Below are 20,567 nucleotides of genomic sequence, written 5' to 3'. Positions count from 1 at the left end.
AGCGCTTCCGACAACCGAGGAACTGAATACGTTTGAAGACTCTTCTGTCCGAATGGGCGGCTCGGAGGCTCTCACCGTGTCTCGAGTCCGCGTGAATGGCGGCTCGGATCTCGTCCCCCGACATGTTTTCCTGCAAGTCAAAATACAAAAACTAAGAATTTGTGAATATTGGAACCATAGTTCTTGGGAGAATGTCTGAATTTCCTCGGATTTTTTACCTGATAGAACGTGTAGATGTGATCCAAAACCTGAACACACGTGAAACCGGTTTCGCTGAAAAATGTCCGGGCAGAAGGTCCCGTCTCATCATATCCATCCATCGGAAACAGAATGGTTAGAATGCGGTTCTTGTATACCAGTTCCTTCTTCTCACTGCTGACCCGAAATACAAAATATCGATAACGGGTCACTGATTTTGACGGGGAACAAAATCGAAATCCGGTGTGAATTGTGAAACCTAACCTTAAAATAGTTTCGAATTCAAACAGAACCGAACTGAAAACTGACAGAGGAAGAGAGTATAGAGAAGCAGGTTTGGTTTTAAGTCGAGAGTATAGAAAAGTGGCTAACTTTGGTTCCATGTTAGATGAAACTGAGCAAAATAAACGACCCGAGAAGAGAGAAGAAATCGGTAAGAACCTCTCTGTGAGCAGTCTCGTGGAGTTGGTGAAGAGAGCGTCATTGGTTTTGGAATCTAAGAAGCAATCTTCTTCGCTGCAGAAACCGTCAGCGTAGACCGAAGCAGTTGATGTTGGCTCGGAGATTGTCCAACAAACGGAATCTAGAAGGCTGCTCGGTGTTATCGGTTGGATAAAGCTCTTTCCGATCTGTAAAATGGGAAATGGCGAAAAGGGCAGAAGGAAATGTCATAAAAGTCTCGATATTTAAGGTAGTTCAGTCTTGGAGGATGAAAGATGCAAATTTACATGCCTTTGTATGATGATTAAAATGTCGATTTCTAACACCCTTTTTGGCCGATTCTACGATCTTCTGCCCGTCTTTGCACGCCGTCCTCTTCGTTAGTCTCAAAGAATCTTCGGGAGCACCTTCCCTGCAAGATTCCTGGAAGAAATCAACATCAACTGCGACAGAATAACGAGATCGATGGTATATAGAGATCACAAATGAAAAAACAATCGGAGAAATACCTTCTCCACATTCTCAAGTGTCGTCCTAACATTCCGGGCCAAATCTGCCGACATTTGAACGAGCCTTTGCGTATGTTTCTCCTCCATCGTTTTCATAACCCAGCGTGGCTGAAGCATAACACATGTTATATATAACACATCAACGGAGAGTATAGGAAACAAGTTCGAGCTTACCGTGACAAGATTGCTCGTATGGCCGAGATATCTGTGCACAAAACCGCCTTCACAAACGACATGACTTGCATTGCATCCAACAAACCATTTGTTCACCATTTTCGCACCTCCATGAACAGCGATCTCTGAAACCTGCAGCTCGTGTCGTATAAAACCAGTATAGTTACAAAACTGCGATGGTAGAACAAGTTAACGGGCAAAAGACATTGAGAACCTAACCCGATCCTGTACTTCACGGGAAATGTTGGGATCGATATAGAAAGTGTAGCCCGAAAACTCCAAGCCCTTCTTACATTTGGACGCTGCTTCCTGAACTCTTCCATATGATTTCTCTACCGAATTACACGACTTATCAGTGACGCCAAAACTCACGAGCTGATTCGATTCTCCCGAGCACATTCTAGTTTCTCCGAGGCTTTTAACCGCGTAAAGAGACTCACTTAACCTAACTGCAAGCAAATCAACACCAGCCCATCAACTTCATCAGCCAAGCAACAAGATTCAAGACCCCATTCTCTCTATGTGATCATAATACTCTCTACTCACCATTTCCACGTACACTGTCCACGAACCACCCGAGAGTAACGATATGAACATCGGCCTTAGTCCCGTGCTTGGAGGCATGCTCAAACTTGCGGCCATCAAAGCTGTAAGTCTCATTGTTAAGAGCTAACAAGAAGCTACTACAACTTCAGAAACTTCATATATACACATATATACGTACGTACATACATACATACATACATACACATGAAGCATCAATTTTATAGTATGCTTGTACTATGATGTGGTTGGAATGAATATAAATGCAATGAAACTTGCGAGGATATCTGAACAACCAAATGGGTACACCGAGAATTCAGATTTGGACTGTATTCACCGCCCAATTTCTCAGTTGCCTCCATAACCTGCTTCCTTGCTTCTGCATTTCAAAAACCAATGGAGAAGATGATGAAGATAGCATAATGTCGTAGTTTGATCATTATTCAGAAATCATTCCAATTCCCAGATTATCAATAAACATTAGCAATCCAAACATCGATATATTCCTGATCAACTCGGATCGAATTTTCCAAATTGGATCAAATGATTGAAATCCCTGAATCATTGAGAATCATTTGAGTCGCAATTCAGATTGAATATAAGGCAGATTAGCAGAGAACTCCAAGATGAAGAAATCAAATTCCAGTCTCCAGAAAGCCTGACAAAACTAAGAAAAATCGAAGTGGATGTACCTCTAGAGAGACCGGTTACGCAAATAACCAGACCGGAGAACGGACCTTCCGGTCGAACTGGCGGTTCAGACCGGCCGGAGAAGGTGACCGGAGAAGCGGGTTCCGGCGAACGAGTGCCGCGACGGAGAGAGGGCGTGAAACCCACGCGCAGCTTGGAACAAGTCTTGCTCTCGATGACCTCTGCTCTTCTTATGCCTTCCATTTGCCGATTCTCCGTGAAAATTCTCAGACAAAAAAAAAAGCGAAAAGAGTGAAGAAAAAAAAATGTCTGAATCGTGCGGTTCAAGAAAGAAGAAGAAGAAGAAGAGCGAATTTCCAAAGCGCTACAAAAGAGACTGTTCATCTAATCATTTTATTTAATATAAAAAAAAAGGAATACTAATAACAATCCTATGTTTTTGGAAATAAATCTCCCGAAATATTTATTATTAATCATAAAATTCAAAACATATTATATACATATATATATAATTGATTTATTCTTTTATTGGGCAACATGATGTAAGGACTGCTTTGTCATATTTTGAGGTACGATCACATCAAGCTTTTTTTTTTTTTTTTAAAGCCGACTGTTCAATTTGACTTCCATGGGCGATGCTGATATTATGCAGAAATGTATTGGTGAAAGTTTTATTCCATTATATATTTTGTGTAAAAATTGGATGAGACAAAAATAGTATAAATTTCTTCTTCCACCTTGCTAGGGGTAAGGATTCAATATGCTCGAGAGCCGGCCCATATAGTCTCGAGTTGGGCTAGAAAAACTTGAGCCCGAATACAAAACGAGCCGAACGAGCCAACTCTTCTAGGAACGTGGCGGTGACGAGGTGGTCACATTATTTTATTTGTATTTATTTTTAGCGAAATAGCAAGGCTTATCCACAAGAACGTGTGGGGCCCATCGGAAAGATCTTTGTCTTGGGCATCAAGCTTTTCCTTAATTCTAAATATTTTCCAGCAACTTTTGGAAAAAAGGTTACGATTATATCTTCTCTAGATTCATTCAATCATTTATGGACTCTTTTAAAAAGATTTATCAATTTTAAATAAATTTTTTTATTTTTAAATATATTAATAATTATTTTTAATTATTATTTTAATATTTTTTTTATTTTTATATTTATTCGGCCCGCGAGCCGGTTCGCGAGTTAGAGCGATTTGGACCGAGCATAAATTTCTTGGTCTGAATATAAACGGACTTAACGAGCTGGCTCGTCACGGACTCGTTCGAGCTGGTCCGAATTGGCTCCTTTGACATCACTAACTAGGGATGACAATTACGTTTGATTTTGTATATGAAAAAATAAAATGATGTGAATTAAATTGAATAATATTTTATTAAAAAATTGGATGTAAATTTTAAAAATTAGATTAATTGAATAAAAATAATTTACAAAGTTAAAAAAGTAAATATTTTTATAGTAACAATCGAATTGCAATCAAAATCCAATAAAATATGAATCATTATAAAATTAGATTGATATAATTTTATTAAAAAAATCCTAGAAATACCAAAGCAAAATATAACCAAAAATCTTCTATTGCATAGGGAAAAAACGCTCACAAAATTGCTTATAAACGGAGTAAGATTTTGTTTACGATGATATGATAAGATATTTACTCGGCATATTTGGGTCCGGAAGAATAATCATTTGTACGTACAACAAATATTATAATGAAATCCCCATTGATTTATCATATTCCATGCCAAAAAAAAAACCATGTATTTAATTCTTATATATGGAAAACCCAAAAAAGGTGGGATGTGATTTATTTATTTTTTGTTTTTTTTTGAAGTGTTTGTTTATTTATTTACTTAAGGTAGGATATATATATATATATATAATATAATATATTAGAGCCGGGCCCCTACACTGTGAGGAAAAAAAAAAGCATATTCATCGTAATATTTGGAAACGATTTACAACAAAATTCTAGGTTACACGTTCTGTGATTTCTAATATTCCGAAAGAATTATATAATTATTTACACACACAAAAATCATATAATTACGTGATTTCTAATGTATTTCGTCAATAACACGTTCTGCAGGCATGAGTTTGGGTAAGAAATTAAAAATCAAGAGTTGAGGGGTTTTTATTAAAGAAACAAAACCCTCATGGGCCTTTTAGATATTTGTTTAATAGTTGCAGGGGCAAAATGGATTATCGAACGTATTCCGGGGTTTTTGGATATAATTTCTCTTATTTTCAACAAAAAATTAATTTTAATTATACATTATAAAAATTATTAACCCATAAATATCTCACAAATAAATATCGTGATACGTCGCCACATCAAAATGTAAGGAAATCATAAAACGTGAAAATTAAATATGAGATTTACGAATCATCCCAGTTTAAAAACTATTACCATAACTATTAAATAGAGCTGAAATTATCCGGAAAGTTTAATATCAGATTATTTAAATTAATATTCGTAGAGTTCGAATAATAATTTTCATCATTAGTAAGAAATCAAAATTCATTTAATAAAAATTATTTATTTATATCATGTGATATTATTTACAATAAAAAGCAACAAATTAAACAAAAAAAAATTGGAAAGGGGGGGCGGGGGAATCTCGTGCTGAGGAAAAAGTCTTATCCTTTGGGTGGAACGCACGTTATATACATTAATCATATGATTACTATAACGTCCCTTTATGAAACTACATCTTTGATTTGACTTTTATATTAAAATTATATGACCCCCCATATACTGATCCATAAACTAATTAACACACATTTGTATCCGTAATATAAAAATTTGAATGGTTACGATTTATTTAAAACCGAAATAGAGTTACGAGTATAAAAAATAAAAACATCGATGCATATAAAGATAAAACTTTTACAATAAAATATTCACAGAAATATATAAAAAATATATGAATGTCTGAAAAATATGTAAATACAAATTTTTTTAAAAAAAACTGCATCAATAAATAAATTATCTAAACCATATAGATATTGACTCTATTGATTAGAAAATTGAAATCAAAATCATATCTAGTACATTAATAAAAAAAATTATATATTTGAATTAGAATGTAAAAAATAAAATACATTAGATATATACTCATATACATATTTAGATACCCATATATATACACAAAACACACACAGTAATATATATATATACACAAAAATATACAGAAGCGTATATATAGTTATTTTCTCTTAATTTTTTTATGAATTGATATATTTATATAAGGTTTTCGATAAAGAAAAGCCTTTACATGTGGAATGATATATAATATGACCAAATCTATATATATTAATAAAGAAGTTTAAAGAGATTTGGTGAAGCCACCTAAGCATCCTATGTGGAAGTTTCTTAAATTTTGATTGGTTATAAATAAATTATGATAGAATTAAATGAGTAACTTTTAAAATATAAAATGATTAGTCTAAAATAAAATTTTAAAAATTAAAGAAAAACTTTTAAAAATAATGAAGTGATGAAGCCAATAAGTGATGAACCAAAATAAATATGTATTGTTATATTATACTAGATTTATTCATTTATAAAATAACAATAGATAAGTTTGAAAATATAATTATGAAAAAAACTTTTATAAACTTGCAATTTGAAAACAATTATATTTGAAAAAAAGACTTGATTACAAATTAAATTCTAAAACTATAAAATTTGTTAAGTATATTACTAAATTTTATTGTTATTTAATTAAAAAGTTTTTATAAGACTATATGTGAATAGTTTTATATAAAGATATGAGTAAATACAATAATGTAACGGAGGGGTTCCGTTTCGGTGTTTCCCATCATTATCCACTAAGACTAATATTAATTATACATAAATTTCGTTTCATATTGATATTATTATACTCATAAAACACAATTAATAATTACTAACCTACGTTACAAGTTGATAAACTCAAACGTCATAACTATACACACATTTATGTATATGTAGTGAAGAAGCTGAAATCAAATCTGGGATGCTCGCAAGACCAGGTAGTCAATTTCCTTCCAACTTCCTGCTATTGGTAATTCTTTCTTTTTTAATCGCTGTGTTTGTTGAAATCTCTATTTTTAGGTGGAACCTATGAAAGCAAAGAGAAATATATCAAAGGTAGAAGAGGTAGATAGTTTCCATATTTATTATGGTTAAATCTTCAAAATCATCAAGAATGCCATGAATGGAAAAACTATCTTCTTATCTTCTCAGGTTCTCTTTTTTTTGCTATGGTTATTTTCCTCTTTTTTTTTTATCTCTCTTTTAGCTTTTTTTAAAGTTATCAAAATCGACACATTCTCTTTTCCAGTAACTATTAAAAAAAAAATTGATAAGAAGATCGAACTTACAATGTTTTTTAATTCATGAACCCATCTCATTTCACTCACAACAAAAAGAACCCATCTCCCATCTTCTCAACTCGCTCCATAGGATTCATCGAGAGTCTAGGTGAACAAAATGTTGACTAGGAGCTTCACACGAATTCGGATCCTCGGTTGAATCGAGGTCAGAATAATCTCATTTCGCGTGATCGTCACTGGATTCCGAATTCGGGTTCGATGGGTTTTGGCTGGAGATTGTGGTTGTCGTGCGAGAGCAGGAAACGTTTCGCGACGGTGCGCCGAAGCAAGAGCTGATAAACTTGAAATCTCGGCGGCGACTTGACAGAACATAGCATCAGAGTCCTGGCTTGCGGCGGAGCTCACACCCTATTTCTCACCGGTGAATCCTCGCCCTGAAAAGTTGTTTTAAAAATTTTTTGAAACTTTAATGTCCGAATTCGCTTGTGTAGGTGAAGGATGGTGCTTGACAGAGTGGAGGTGGCAGCCAAGGTTGTGATGAAAACTTTCGTATACTGTTAATACGAAAGGTTGTGGTCCAAAATGTGTCAGTTGGAAAATGAGGGAGTCTTTGTTCAAATTCCACAGTTACTCTAATGCATAACCTCGAATTGGACATAAAATTTAATTATTGGATTTTGATTAACTTTTTCTAAATAATTTTTATATTAAAATATATTTATATTATAACATTAATATGCCATTCAGGCGAGCAACTTCAAAATAAAATCTTGGAGGATTATTTAGAACCACCAATGGTGGTATTTGCACACTTTGAGGACTTGAATTTTTTATATCCAGGAAGAGTCTTTGTTTTCTTGTGATCTGTACAAGAATCCGGTTTAAACAAAAAAAAATGTTCTCAGTAATGACCACTCTTTTTAAAATTAATTCGAATTATAGTATTATTGTCTTCTCATATTTCTTATTATTTACTTTTACGTTGAAGAATGAGTGTGTTTGGTTTCAAGATGCAAATGCAAACTTTGCCTATTCGATGATGTTTCAAATGACGTGGCATTTTAGAGCTTGTAAATTTTTTCTTCTAGCAATGAATGGATTTTTTTAATTATAAATTTTTTGTTTTAAGGTGATTTGTATTACTCAAAAGAACGTGTTAGCATGCAGTCCATTTTAACAAAATGAGTGGTCATTATAATATTTATTTTGTTCTATAGTGTTTAATTATAAGTCTTTCGTGAATTGGAGAGTAGACTTTATATTTATATTTAATTAAACCATCATCTACTTCATCATCTACATGATTATTTTCTTATTTCCAATGAGTATTTAAAATATACATTAATTATAATTTTATATAATTTGTTGATAGATATTTAAGTTGAATCATTCCAACATAAATATATATACATACATATACATATATTTATTTATTAATTTATTGTTTTTTTATTTGTTTATTTATTTTATTAATGTATATTTTAAAATAGATTCGGAAAAAATAAAATGATTATGGAAATTTTGGTAAACATAATCATTTAATCCATACAATTTAATATTATTTAGAAATTTGTATGTGTATATATATATGTATAGATTTATTTCTTAATTTTATTATTTACTTTATTTATTTATATTTTATTAAATATTTTATTTATTTATTCATTTATTTTTTTATTTTTAAAATTATTTATTTTTAATTATATCTAGAATAAGGAAATAAAATGCATTTTTAATAGAGATATAAATAAGATTAATTAATAATTTTTTTAACGATCAAGATGATTATGAAGATGAAATTATAAAATTAAACAAAAAGATTTTAAAATGAAAAAAAATATTTTAAAAGTTAAATAAAAAATTTAAAATGAAAAAAATAAATTATTATAAAGTTAAATAAAAAATTTTAAAATAGAGAAAATAAAATAATGTGTAATTTTATAAAATAAGTTTATTTTTAATAAATTTTATTATTATTTTAGATCAGATTTATTGATTTATAATAACATAGTAATAAATAAATAAATAAATATATTTATTAAGAAATTATGCTAAAAGTAAATGATAAAATTTAAAATAGAATCATAGAAAAGAAAAAGATGAGAGAATTTTTTATAAACTTAATCATTTTGTATATAATATACTATTATCTTTATTTAAATATAAAACTTTTTTGGGTATAATATAATTCAAATTTAAATTGAATAATTCAAAACGAATTTAAAAAATGAATAGTTATCAATTTTATGAAAATAAAAAGGTAAGAAAATTTATGAACAAAAAAAACAAAACGTGAAAAATATACATATATACATATTTATACATATATATATATATATAATTGCATATAAATTCCTAAAATTTTATAAAATTCTCAAATAAATATCTAAACTATAAAATTTCAATATAAATATATAAACTTTTCAAAACTTCTACATAAAAACACAAATTTTTAGAAAATCTTCCAAATAAAACAATATTAATTCATCATGTTTAACATGTTCAAATGTTAAGACATCATTTTTTGATAGATTCTATTATAAATTAAAAGAAAATAAAATGAATATTTAATAGAGATATAAATAAGATTAATTAATAATTTTTTTAACGATCAAGATGATTATGAAGATGAAATTATAAAATTAAACAAAAAGATTTTAAAATGAAAAAAAATATTATAAAAGTTAAATAAAAAATTTAAAATGAAAAAGAGAAATTATTATAAAGTTAAATAAAAAATTTTAAAATAGAAAAAATAAAATAATGTGTAATTTTATAAAATAAGTTTATTTTTAATAAATTTTATTATTATTTTAGATCAGATTTATTGATTTATAATAACATAGTAATAAATAAATAAATAAATATATTTATTAAGAAATTATGCTAAAAGTAAATGATAAAATTTAAAATAGAATCATAGAAAAGAAAAAGATGAGAGAATTTTTTATAAACTTAATCATTTTGTATATAATATACTATTATCTTTATTTAAATATAAAACTTTTTTGGGTATAATATAATTCAAATTTAAATTGAATAATTCAAAACGAATTTAAAAAATGAATAGTTATCAATTTTATGAAAATAAAAAGGTAAGAAAATTTATGAACAAAAAAAACAAAACGTGAAAAATATACATATATACATATTTATACATATATATATATATATATGTATATTTATATATAAAAAATTGCATATAAATTCCTAAACTTTTATAAAATTCTCAAATAAATATCTAAACTATAAAATTTCAATATAAATATATAAACTTTTCAAAATATCCACATAAATACACAAATTTTTAGAAAATCTTCCAAATAAAACAATATTAATTCATCATGTTTAACATGTTCAAATGTTAAGACATCATTTTTTGATAGATTCTATTATAAATTAAAAGAAAATAAAATGAATATTTAATAGAGATATAAATAAGATTAATTAATAATTTTTTTAACGATCAAGATGATTATGAACATATATTTTAGAAAGTTCAATGTTTTTTGGACTTTTTCCTTATATATACACACATAAGTTATTAGGTTTAGTATCCACACCATCTCATTTTTTAAAAATGAATTAATTAATGATTGTGTCATAAGTTTACATACATCATGTTTCTTTTTTGTTGTCTTAGCACAAGGAAAATGATGGAAAAGACAAAAGTAGAGGACCGGGAGATAACAAGTTGAAAGATGCGATTGTTGATACCTTGAAGAAACTGGACTTCAACACGGTGAGAGTGTTGTGTTCAAGCTTCAATTGTTCATATGTAAGCATGTATAAGATAAGTGTTGGATCTTGATTGTTAACACGGTCTTTTTGTTTGTGAACTCTTCAGGCCACATTCACATACATCCTTAGACTATTTGGTATGACTTTTTTGGATATATCTCGGTTGGTTCCTCTTCTTGATTAGGTTATATAGCAAATGGATTTGTTAATCCACATTGTTACACCCATTGTATTTCAGCCGAGGAATTCAGCACGAATCTCATCCGAGAAAGTCATCAATAAAGTTGATGATATAGGAAGAGCTAACTAAATTAGCAGATGAGGGAGAGAATAAAGTAGGAGAAGACAAATATTTATTTTTATTATGACGTAAAAAACGTATATTGTAAGTGGACATCGTGGGTTAATAAATAAGAGTACGTAAATATTGGTGAAAGAGACATATGAGAAGGAAGAAGATGTCACTCTACATTTTTTTCCCAAAAAAAACAAGATGGCTGCAACATGTCGAAAATGTTAGAGCTTTTGAAAAACCCAATTTACGTCGTACCGATGGATTCACGTGTATGTCTTTTTATAAATTTCAATGAAAGTTTCTTAATGTTAGAATTTTGATATTGATGTTTGTATATTTCGTAGAGAATTGTTAGGATTTTGGAAGTCGCTAGAGGAGTGATGGACAAATTGACGAATTCGACTATGCCCAAGAAAGAGTCTATCAACAGTCATTGGAGTCCATGCAATTGACATTGACGGGCTTGAGCCGCGCCTCCTTTTTCGTCGTCATTGCCGAATATTTTGATGTCGCTACCCCAATGGCAGCGACCAACGGAGGAGGGAATACCAGTAACGGTAGAGCGTTCGGTGGGGGCCAAGGGAGAGGGGATTGCTGGAGCGAAGCAATGCCGACGGTGCTGATCGATGCTTGAGAAAAAAGTTTCATGAGTCCGTTGGCGGAGATCGTGAGCAATGAAGATGATACCGGCAAAACTTCAAAAACAGATATACAATCTAAGAACATGATCGATACACTGAAGAAGTAGTACAAGCAAGAGAAAACAAGAATCGCCACAATGGACTACAGGATCGAGACAATGCTCGGTGTACTGGTTTGATCACTATCTTAATCCCATTATTTCGAAAAAAAAGATTGCAACTTTAGATGCAGACTTTGATAAATGGAATGAATTATAAGGTGAGAAAGGATATGAGTATAAGGGTTATTCGTTTCATCGTGTTATAAAGGACCTCATGATCTAAGGATTTCCGAGGGAGATGTAAGCGATTCGTTGAATAATATATATTCATGTATTAAAAAAACAGCGATAATTTTTTCGTAGTTTTTTTCCATATGCTTATAGGGTACTGGAGGTGCAAATATTTATGACTCCAGTTTTGAAGATAAAAATTTCATATGAGTTTTGTTAATTTACTTATAATTTTTTCAATAGAGTTTTTATTTACCTTGGTAATATAATTTTTGTGTAGTGAAAAGCATGTCTGGAGATGGAGTACTGAGCATGGGCCAATGTCGGTACTAACACTAATGGAAACCAATTTTTCATTTACACAAGGTAAGATATCAGTTCTAAAGGGAAGACTTACATGTTTTATATTTCTATGTTGTTATCTTAAAACAATGCTTTGATCTATTATTTTACTGAAACATGTAATAACATCCTAAAATTTTTATATAATTAAAAAAACTTAAGGTTACATTTTTTTGGTTAACGTGGTTAATATATTTTTTTGTTAATGTGTTTATATTTTCTTCCGGTGATCATGCATGCGTAGGAGCTAAAGAGAAACGTGGAAATAAAATATAAACACATTGTGTATATATTTGGTAACAAAATAAAATATAAACATTAAAAAATATAAATAAATATATATGTATTTATGTATATTTATGTATTTATATTTACATTGTGTATATTTTTGTGTATAAATATACGTATATGAATGTGTTTATATATATGTATATATATGTTTGTATATATACATACAGATATATATGTATATATTTTTATTTTTATTATTTTTTACTTTTTATTATATATTTATATATATAATTTTTGAAAATATATATAGTAATATAAAATTGATAATAAAATATGTTTCAAATTATTATTATTTTATAGAAATATTATAGTTGTTTTTTAATATAATGATATTATTAATACATATTTATGAAATAATATAAATAAAAAGCATTAATAATTCTTTGAAATAATATAAATAAAATGAACAAGAATATTATATATAAATAGAACATTCAAAGAACAATGGAGAGAGTTTTGAATATACATAAATTATTATTATTGTTTATGTATGTATAATTATTAATAATTCTAATAAATTTATAATATATAATTATTATTATTATAATAATTTTAAATTTTGTGAACAAATATGTTCAAAATTATTATTAATTCTTTAGAAAAAATGTTGTAGTTAACTAACATTCACCATATCAATATTACCTTAATTTTTTAAAGACAATGAATAAAAATAATTTTATTTTAAAACAAAATTAGAAATATAAATTCTATATTTTTTGTAGGTAAAATTATACACAATTTTATTAAAATTTGTAAAATGATAATAAATTATAAATGAGTTAGTGATGTTTTCTAATTATATTATTTTCATCACACGTATAAATTAAAAGCAATATTTAAGTATATAATTAGAAATTTTTAATTTTTATTAAATCTTTAACAAATTTTCTTGTAATTTAAATCTAATAAAACAACAATATCGTAAAATTGTTTGTATGATATGATCTTGCAATATAACCTTTTTCACAAATAGATAATTTGAATATTAAACTTAATATATAATCGTTATTGATATAAATCTAAAAATTATCGTTGAAAATTACAAAATTAATATCAAATATTAATTTTTTTACACATCGAAGGTTAGTAAATATTAAGAATAAAGATATCAAAACAAAACATTGACAAACTTATTTATTCAACTTTTATTTAAAAATAATATTATTATATAATAATACGATGATAGTTATATTTTTCTATTTTTCACTTCTTTGATATATACTGATTTAATAATAAATCTAATTTTATATTATATATATCAATTTTTGTTGTATTTATATCATTAATTTTTTATGATAAAAAACAAAAAATTTATGTTAATAAAAAAAAAGAACAAACCGCGCATCGCGCGGGTCTTACCTAGTTAAGAAAAAAAATGAGTTGGACGGACCGTAGCCCCCGGGGGTTTAGATAAGATTTGCACCTCTCGAAGTGATAATGCAAAAGTAGGGGTCCATTATAGAATTAAAAGAAAAGGTAGGGGTCCATTAACAGTTTCTTAGAAAAGTAGGGGTCCATTTATTATTTTATTTTTTTCGTCGTTAACCTTTTAACGCTTTGAACTTTTTCATCACATCACAAAAAAAAAAAAAGCTGATTTCCCCGTGCTCCAACCCAAAAACAAAGAAAAAAAAATACGGATTAATATATAGGTATACCTTTTATTTGATTATATTTAATATTATATATTCCAACATACAAAATTCATGAAGTTTCCAATAATTTTATTGACAATCTTCATTCCAATGTAGTATTATGAAGATTTAAAATGCGGTATAAAGAGATTCTAAGCATATTTTAGCATGAAAAAAATAAGATTACCCAAAAGTTATAGAAATTCATAATAACAATATCTCAGTAGAAAATAAATTATTCATTACATGCATTAGTTAGCATATTGCAAGTGTATCACAAACATACAAAAAAATATTGATCATACAAATTCTAATGATATTAAATTTCAATCAATTTTTTTACTCGCAATGTAAAAAAAATAACTACATTATCAATTTTCCGGCGTTAATTTTTAGGAAATACAAAATTTATATATAATATATTTCGTGATTATGCTGTATTTTTTTTTATATTGATGTATGCAAGTGCAACTTTTGTAAATTTTGTTTATATTTAAACGGATTATGTTCCGATCAAAAAGGTAAAATGTAAATAATATAAGGCCCATTTAAAGCCCAAAGCCCTAAACTTTTCAATATGATATCTTCTCGTTATCGACGGTACGATATATTCTTTCTTCTGATCATTTCATAACCAATTCTTGAAGCTGTAGATGAACAACCCTAATATTTTTACTAATTTGCGTTTGGACCCCTTTGTTTTTGTTCCTTACTCTCACCCCCTTCAAAGGAATACATCTTGATTTGAAAACCTTCGTTTATTGCCAAACCTAACAGAATACAATGTACACTCTTGCTCTATGCTGAAATCTATGTTGCTATTTCTGTTTTCGGTTCGGATCCAGATTTGATTATTTTGATTTTTAAAAAAGTTAATATATTTTTTTTTGTTTTTATATTGAATTCTGGTTATATTTAAAAAAATATTTTTTATTTTTCTGATATATTTAAATTTGATAAATTGTATGATTCATATATTATTTTGTTCGGAACACTTCAATTTTACATGACAATGTATGGGAGGATGGACCATTTTCCTTTACAAACAAGAAAAAACCAAACTCCATTAACTATATTTATTCTCATGGACCCCAAAAACCAAACTGACCACGACGGGTATTTAATGCCGTAATTATTGTATTCTTACGTCATTAAACACAGTTTAGGATATTTAAATTCGTATATGTTTTTTGCCACAGAAAAAAAAATTATTATATATTGTTATTTAAGGGTTTTATTACAACTATATATATACACACACACATCAAGGGGCTTCTAATGTTATTATCGCCAATTTCAATTTCATGTGTATATGTTTGTATATCGGACTCTTGGCCATGATGGGTTTGGTCGAAGATCATTCATACCTCGTGATACGGATTGGATATTTAAAGCTTTTAAGATTATTTGAATTCAAATTCGAATGTTTTTGCTAAACCTCTTTTTCAAGATCAAAATCAATTATCAACCGTAAATTCAATTCCCGATAAAAAATATTCCGTCGGTATTAGGGATGGACATGAATCGGTTATCCGAGTTATCCGATGTATCTGACGACGACTTTGCCCCTCGAATTTTTCGGTTAGAATCCGATCTCAACAATTCGGCATCCGAGTTTTGGATAATCGTAAGGTAACAACGCAAGGGGATCGAGACCAAACCTACTAAATTCTATTATAAAATTTTAAATAAAGTTTTTTTTTCTTTATAACGGCGAAAACCCGTCACACAACCCTTCGGATCGGACCCCGTTCAATCTCATGGGTAAGGCAATATCTCAGACAATAAATCTTCCGGCTCCTGCACGGTAGCCGACAAACCACGCGGAACAGGTAAATCAGTTGAAATTGATTGGTTCAGGAGAAGTTTAGATCTCAAGCGGGATCAAACTTACGATCTTGACTAGAGGGTGCTTGTCATTTTCCAATTGACTTGGGGACTTCCCCAATTTTAAATAAAATTGTTAAATGGGCGGGTCGTAGTAAATGACCCATAGCAAAACTATTATCCGTATTATAAATTTTTCAAGAGAGTGGTTATTAGAGATATACTAAATTCTATTAGGAGACTAAAAAAGTTATATGTTTAACATATATAAATATTAAAAAAATATGAAAGAAATTTTATAATTTTTATTGGATATTAAGATGTTTTAAATGAAAATTTCAATTCTATATCCGATCTCACAGATAGTATTCCAACACCGACATCTGATCCTAGATACATGCATGGATAACCTTTTTTTTTCTTATGGAATATTCGATTTTCGGGTATTTTGTCGATTAATACCAAATATAGGCTAGAGGGGCTTGTCTCGAATGGGACAGAAGCTCGAGTGGATAATTATTTGCCACATTTGTGTTGGAGGTGATGGTCTTTGTATCGTATATATATATTTTTTTGTCAAACCAGAAAGTTCACCTAGGCCTTCGGCCCAACCTATATCTCCCTGGGTCCGGGAGCAGCCTTTGAACACACAGCCTTTGGCTATGCCTCTCCCTCTCCGCATGTCTGGATTCGAACCCCTGACCTGGAGGAGGAACACCATCACTTCCAGTTCAGGTACCACTCGACGACAAACATGTGGGTTCTTTGTATCGTATATTGATGGATAGATTCCGAATATATCATTCACGAATATGCAATTAATTTATTTTTTGAATGAATTTTGGGGAATCTTATACGAACTTTCAGCGTCAGTGTCCTAAGAAATCGTGTCGGATTCAATGCATCCAAAGCACATAAATATGTTATTTTGCTCATCCTAATTAAAATATTATATCCTCAATTTTTCATGTGTTGCATGTGTTACACGATGTTCTGTTTATTAAACTCCATACGTTTTCTATGAATTACACCTACACATATATGTATATGTTTAAGTAATCTTTTATCATTCAATTCAATCAACTAATCATACATTAAATTACTCTTCCTCTTTACGTAAAATACAAGAATACAAATACAATGGATTGGCTTGCCAAAAAATAAAGCCGCTCCTAGAAAAAGGATATAAGAAATTAAAAAAAGACAAAAAAAAATAATACGCTAAGCTATAAGAAGCATATTAATCGAAGAAATATTTCAGAGAAAAAATTGCTTAAATAAACTTATAATTATGATAAAAGAGGACCCCAAAAAAAATATAATATATAGTAGTCGTATTCGAAATAATCCTCACCGGACAGTCCAAAACCAAAATGGTTCGAACCCCGTGAAAGTAATATTATCGAAATTGGACTGACCGTTTTATAAGATTAATGTGGAAAAAAAGATTTTCTTTAAAAAAAATAAGGGTTCTTAAAAGTTCCAAAGATTGAGGGATTGTAGAGAAAAATCGTCATTAACTTCATCGTCGTAAAAATTGGATGGAAGTTGCTGCTCGGTCGGAAAAAACAAGTTTCCGGTCTCGCCGGGGAAAAACCCTAACTCCTCCGATCTACCCACATTGTTCTCCCACAAAAACGGCCAATACGCTGTCGTTTCGTACTCAGCGGCAGTCCATGTGTCATTGCTGTAATTATGATTATTATCATTATTATTGTTAATGTAGTTAATCCCCTCCTCCACTTGCTCCGACATGGCCCCACCACCACGGAATGGATTTTCCCCACGTGCCGAAATTCCCTCCACGTCGTCATCATCATTGTTTGCTTGTGCACGTGACATCGCAGTCGTCGGTGGTGGTTCCTCGTTGGCGAAGCGGCTCGCGACGGCCTGAATCTCCGGCGGAGTTAGGGATCTTCCGCCGGGGATCTCCGGAGGGTTCGCCGGAAAATTAAAGCTTGCTCCGGGACCTCTCAGGCAATACTGAGCCGCGTCGAACGCACGCGCCGCCTTCTCCGCCGTTTCGAAGGATCCCAACCAGATCCTTTCCCGACTGTTCGGAAGACGAATCTCCGACACCCACTTCCCCCACTTCCGCTTCCGTACACCCTTGTACTTGGGCGACGACGACTGAGTATCCATATCCATATACACACACGCACACTCAACACTTTCTGTGTTTTTTAAGGTTTCTTCAGGTGGGTTCTTTGGGTGAAGCTTTGTTGTGACACTGAAAATGGCGGCTCTTGTTACGAGTGTATATATATGTGTGTGTGTGAAGTAACCATGAGGATAAATGGTCTTTGAAGGCGCGTTGAAGATAGAGAGACGACGCGTTTGAGATAGATTTGTAACGTAAAAAGCACGTGCTCGAATTCAGATTGCTGACCCTCCCTCAAGAACTTTCTATCTCATTTCACTCTTTTTCGTTTATGTGCATGCTCCAAATATTAACCCCTTTTCCTTTTTTTTCTAGAACACTTCCACTGATATAATATTGTGTTTTTTTTTGTTAAAGTTATATAATAATAATAATATTGTGTTTGTGTATATATGTAATAACATGTCATGTATATATTTTTTTAATTATGTACTTGCTTGATCAAAGGGTAAAGTAAATATAATAGCTTTAAATCCTTGCTTACGTGGAAAAGCTGTCGCACCAACTGTTCTTTTTCTTATAGATTTACCCATTTAATTATTCATTTAAATACACTCCAAATTAAGAAAAATCAAATTTGGTGCAACAAAGAAAATAACATCGTGTGAATGGGGTTCTTTTATTCAAAATCTCGTACTGTGTCACTAGTCGGGTTTCCGATTCTTGACTCGTGAGAAATATTTTAACCATGTTATATTCTAATTGTTTTTTTTTCAACAATTGAAAATATTCTCAAACCCACATATTTTTTTAACCCCTTCCCTACAAATCTCTGGGAAGATTGAAGCTATTGATGGTAACTATTGGCCCGCAAATATTACGTCATTTACTCCAAAAGTATATATTTCCAATAATAAAAAAACGATAACAATAATATTTTTTAAAAAATTTAAATGAATATGTGGGGAATATTATAGACAATGACATTGGTAGATTGTTCTAGAAGTACAAATATTACAGTACTTTGGAGAAAAAATATATAGAAAAAAAAAATACCAATCAAAATTTATTTTTTTTCCCCCGAGAGGTCCTCGTCCTTGTGTGCGTAGATCGGTATCCTCGAGCACGCAGCTTTTGAAAAAGTTTATATTTTCTTTTTGCTAATAAAAATAATTTTTTTGTTTAGTCATAAATTTTGGTTTGTTTCAAATCAGAATTTGGTGAATTAAATGGGGGAAAAAAATTCAGATTTTCAAACGAAAGAGATAAAAGAAATCCTTTAAAAATCAACGTTAATTTATTGAACTTAGTTAAATATATTTGGATCAGTAAATTAATCTTTACATATATATATTGTATAATATAAAATTCGAATATTAATTACCACTATATGAAACAGAAGAAAAAAATGTCTTGATCTTAAAAAAAATAAATATAAGCATCGCAAAAGTTGTGGTCCTCTATCTATTATTTAAAACAAAAAATCAGTTTTTGTGTCACTTTTTTTGGGGGGCTAAGATTAAGATACTTTTATATGTTAATTTCTTTTACTCATATTTTTTGTTGTGACATATTTTCCCAAAAACATTGGTCCCTGTTTTTAATGGATAAAACCCTTAAAAATTCCTAAATTTGTAAAATGATAAAAAATAAATTTCTTAACTTTTTGTTAGCCAAATTTATTTTCAAACTTGAAAAATATGAAACTATAATTTCTAAATTTATAAAATGTGTAATTATAATTCTTAAACTAATTTTTGAATCAACGTCAATATTTTTTTATACCAATTAACAAGTTTGAGAATTATAATGATACATTTTACAAGTTTAAGAATTATAGTATCACATTTTATAAGTTTGAGAATATATTTCTCTAACAAAAAATTTAAAAATTATTTTTTATATCCAATATGATATTTTGTTATCCTATTCAGCCCAAAATAAAAGCCCATAAAATGCTTTTATTAGGCTTATATTTTCAGCCCATATAGTCCAGGACCGTCGTTCAATGTTTTCTCCCGTTTTCCTGGAAAATTTTCGGCCGAGAAAATAATTCTCACGTCAAAAGCGGGAAAAACTGCGCATTCATATTATAATTTTCCCCAGAGATCCAGTCTCCGGATTTGGGTTCACTGGTGTCTTGTATTTCATGTTGTGTTTTCAGATTAATTGTTTTTAAAGAAAAAAAGGGAAAGCATCGTCTTCAGACGGCTTAGGGTTTCTGTGTCCGCCGGAGCCGTCGCCGCCCTCCGACGCGGCCGTCATTTTTGCCCTGTACCTCGATCCTCGGTAGGCCGAGATTCTAGCGGGTCGATTCCGAGTCGGTTCCGATCTCTATCTTCTTTGCGCCACTGGTTCAGTCTTCCGTCGGTTTGCTCAGCCTCCATCGACGCTGCTCCCATCGGATTGTGCTCCTCTGCGTCGATTCCTCCGCCACAATCTGCGATCAGGTTCTGCAGATTCCGCTGCCGCCGCGCCTGTCGATTTGAGACGGTGGTCGTTATCTGCGGCTTTTTTTGCACGATTCTGGCCGAGCCTCGGCTCAGCCTCAGCAGAAAGTTGTAACTTTTCTTTTTGTTTCAC

At 30.3% G+C, this 20,567-nt stretch overlaps 2 protein-coding genes across 2 annotated transcripts in view; both read right to left on the bottom strand.

Moving 5' to 3' along the window:
* Positions 1–2,857, bottom strand: part of LOC104810953 — a 3,174-nt gene extending 317 nt beyond the window's left edge. Inside the window, exons 1-10 of the mRNA XM_010537447.1 lie at positions 2,558–2,857; positions 2,153–2,244; positions 1,869–1,971; positions 1,542–1,771; positions 1,323–1,454; positions 1,149–1,256; positions 931–1,062; positions 640–827; positions 219–372; positions 1–130 (exon numbers count right to left, since the gene is read on the bottom strand). The exon at positions 1–130 is cut by the window's left edge and continues 317 nt beyond it. Coding sequence (XP_010535749.1) covers positions 1–130; positions 219–372; positions 640–827; positions 931–1,062; positions 1,149–1,256; positions 1,323–1,454; positions 1,542–1,771; positions 1,869–1,971; positions 2,153–2,244; positions 2,558–2,759 — 1,471 coding nt within the window. The 5' untranslated portion in view covers positions 2,760–2,857. The remainder of the gene's footprint in view (positions 131–218; positions 373–639; positions 828–930; positions 1,063–1,148; positions 1,257–1,322; positions 1,455–1,541; positions 1,772–1,868; positions 1,972–2,152; positions 2,245–2,557) is intronic.
* A 14,343-nt stretch (positions 2,858–17,200) lies between these two features.
* LOC104810952 (ethylene-responsive transcription factor ERF016) lies at positions 17,201–18,243 on the bottom strand. The gene has a single exon (XM_010537446.1). The coding sequence runs from the start codon at positions 18,029–18,031 to the stop codon at positions 17,357–17,359; it is 675 nt and encodes a 224-aa protein (XP_010535748.1). The 5' UTR covers positions 18,032–18,243; the 3' UTR covers positions 17,201–17,356.
* Between the last annotated feature and the right edge of the window lie 2,324 nt (positions 18,244–20,567).

This window comes from Tarenaya hassleriana, unplaced genomic scaffold (assembly GCF_000463585.1).
Source record: "Tarenaya hassleriana unplaced genomic scaffold, ASM46358v1 Cleome19, whole genome shotgun sequence".
NCBI lineage: Eukaryota > Viridiplantae > Streptophyta > Magnoliopsida > Brassicales > Cleomaceae > Tarenaya > Tarenaya hassleriana.
This window is presented reverse-complemented; position numbering and strand designations above follow the sequence as displayed.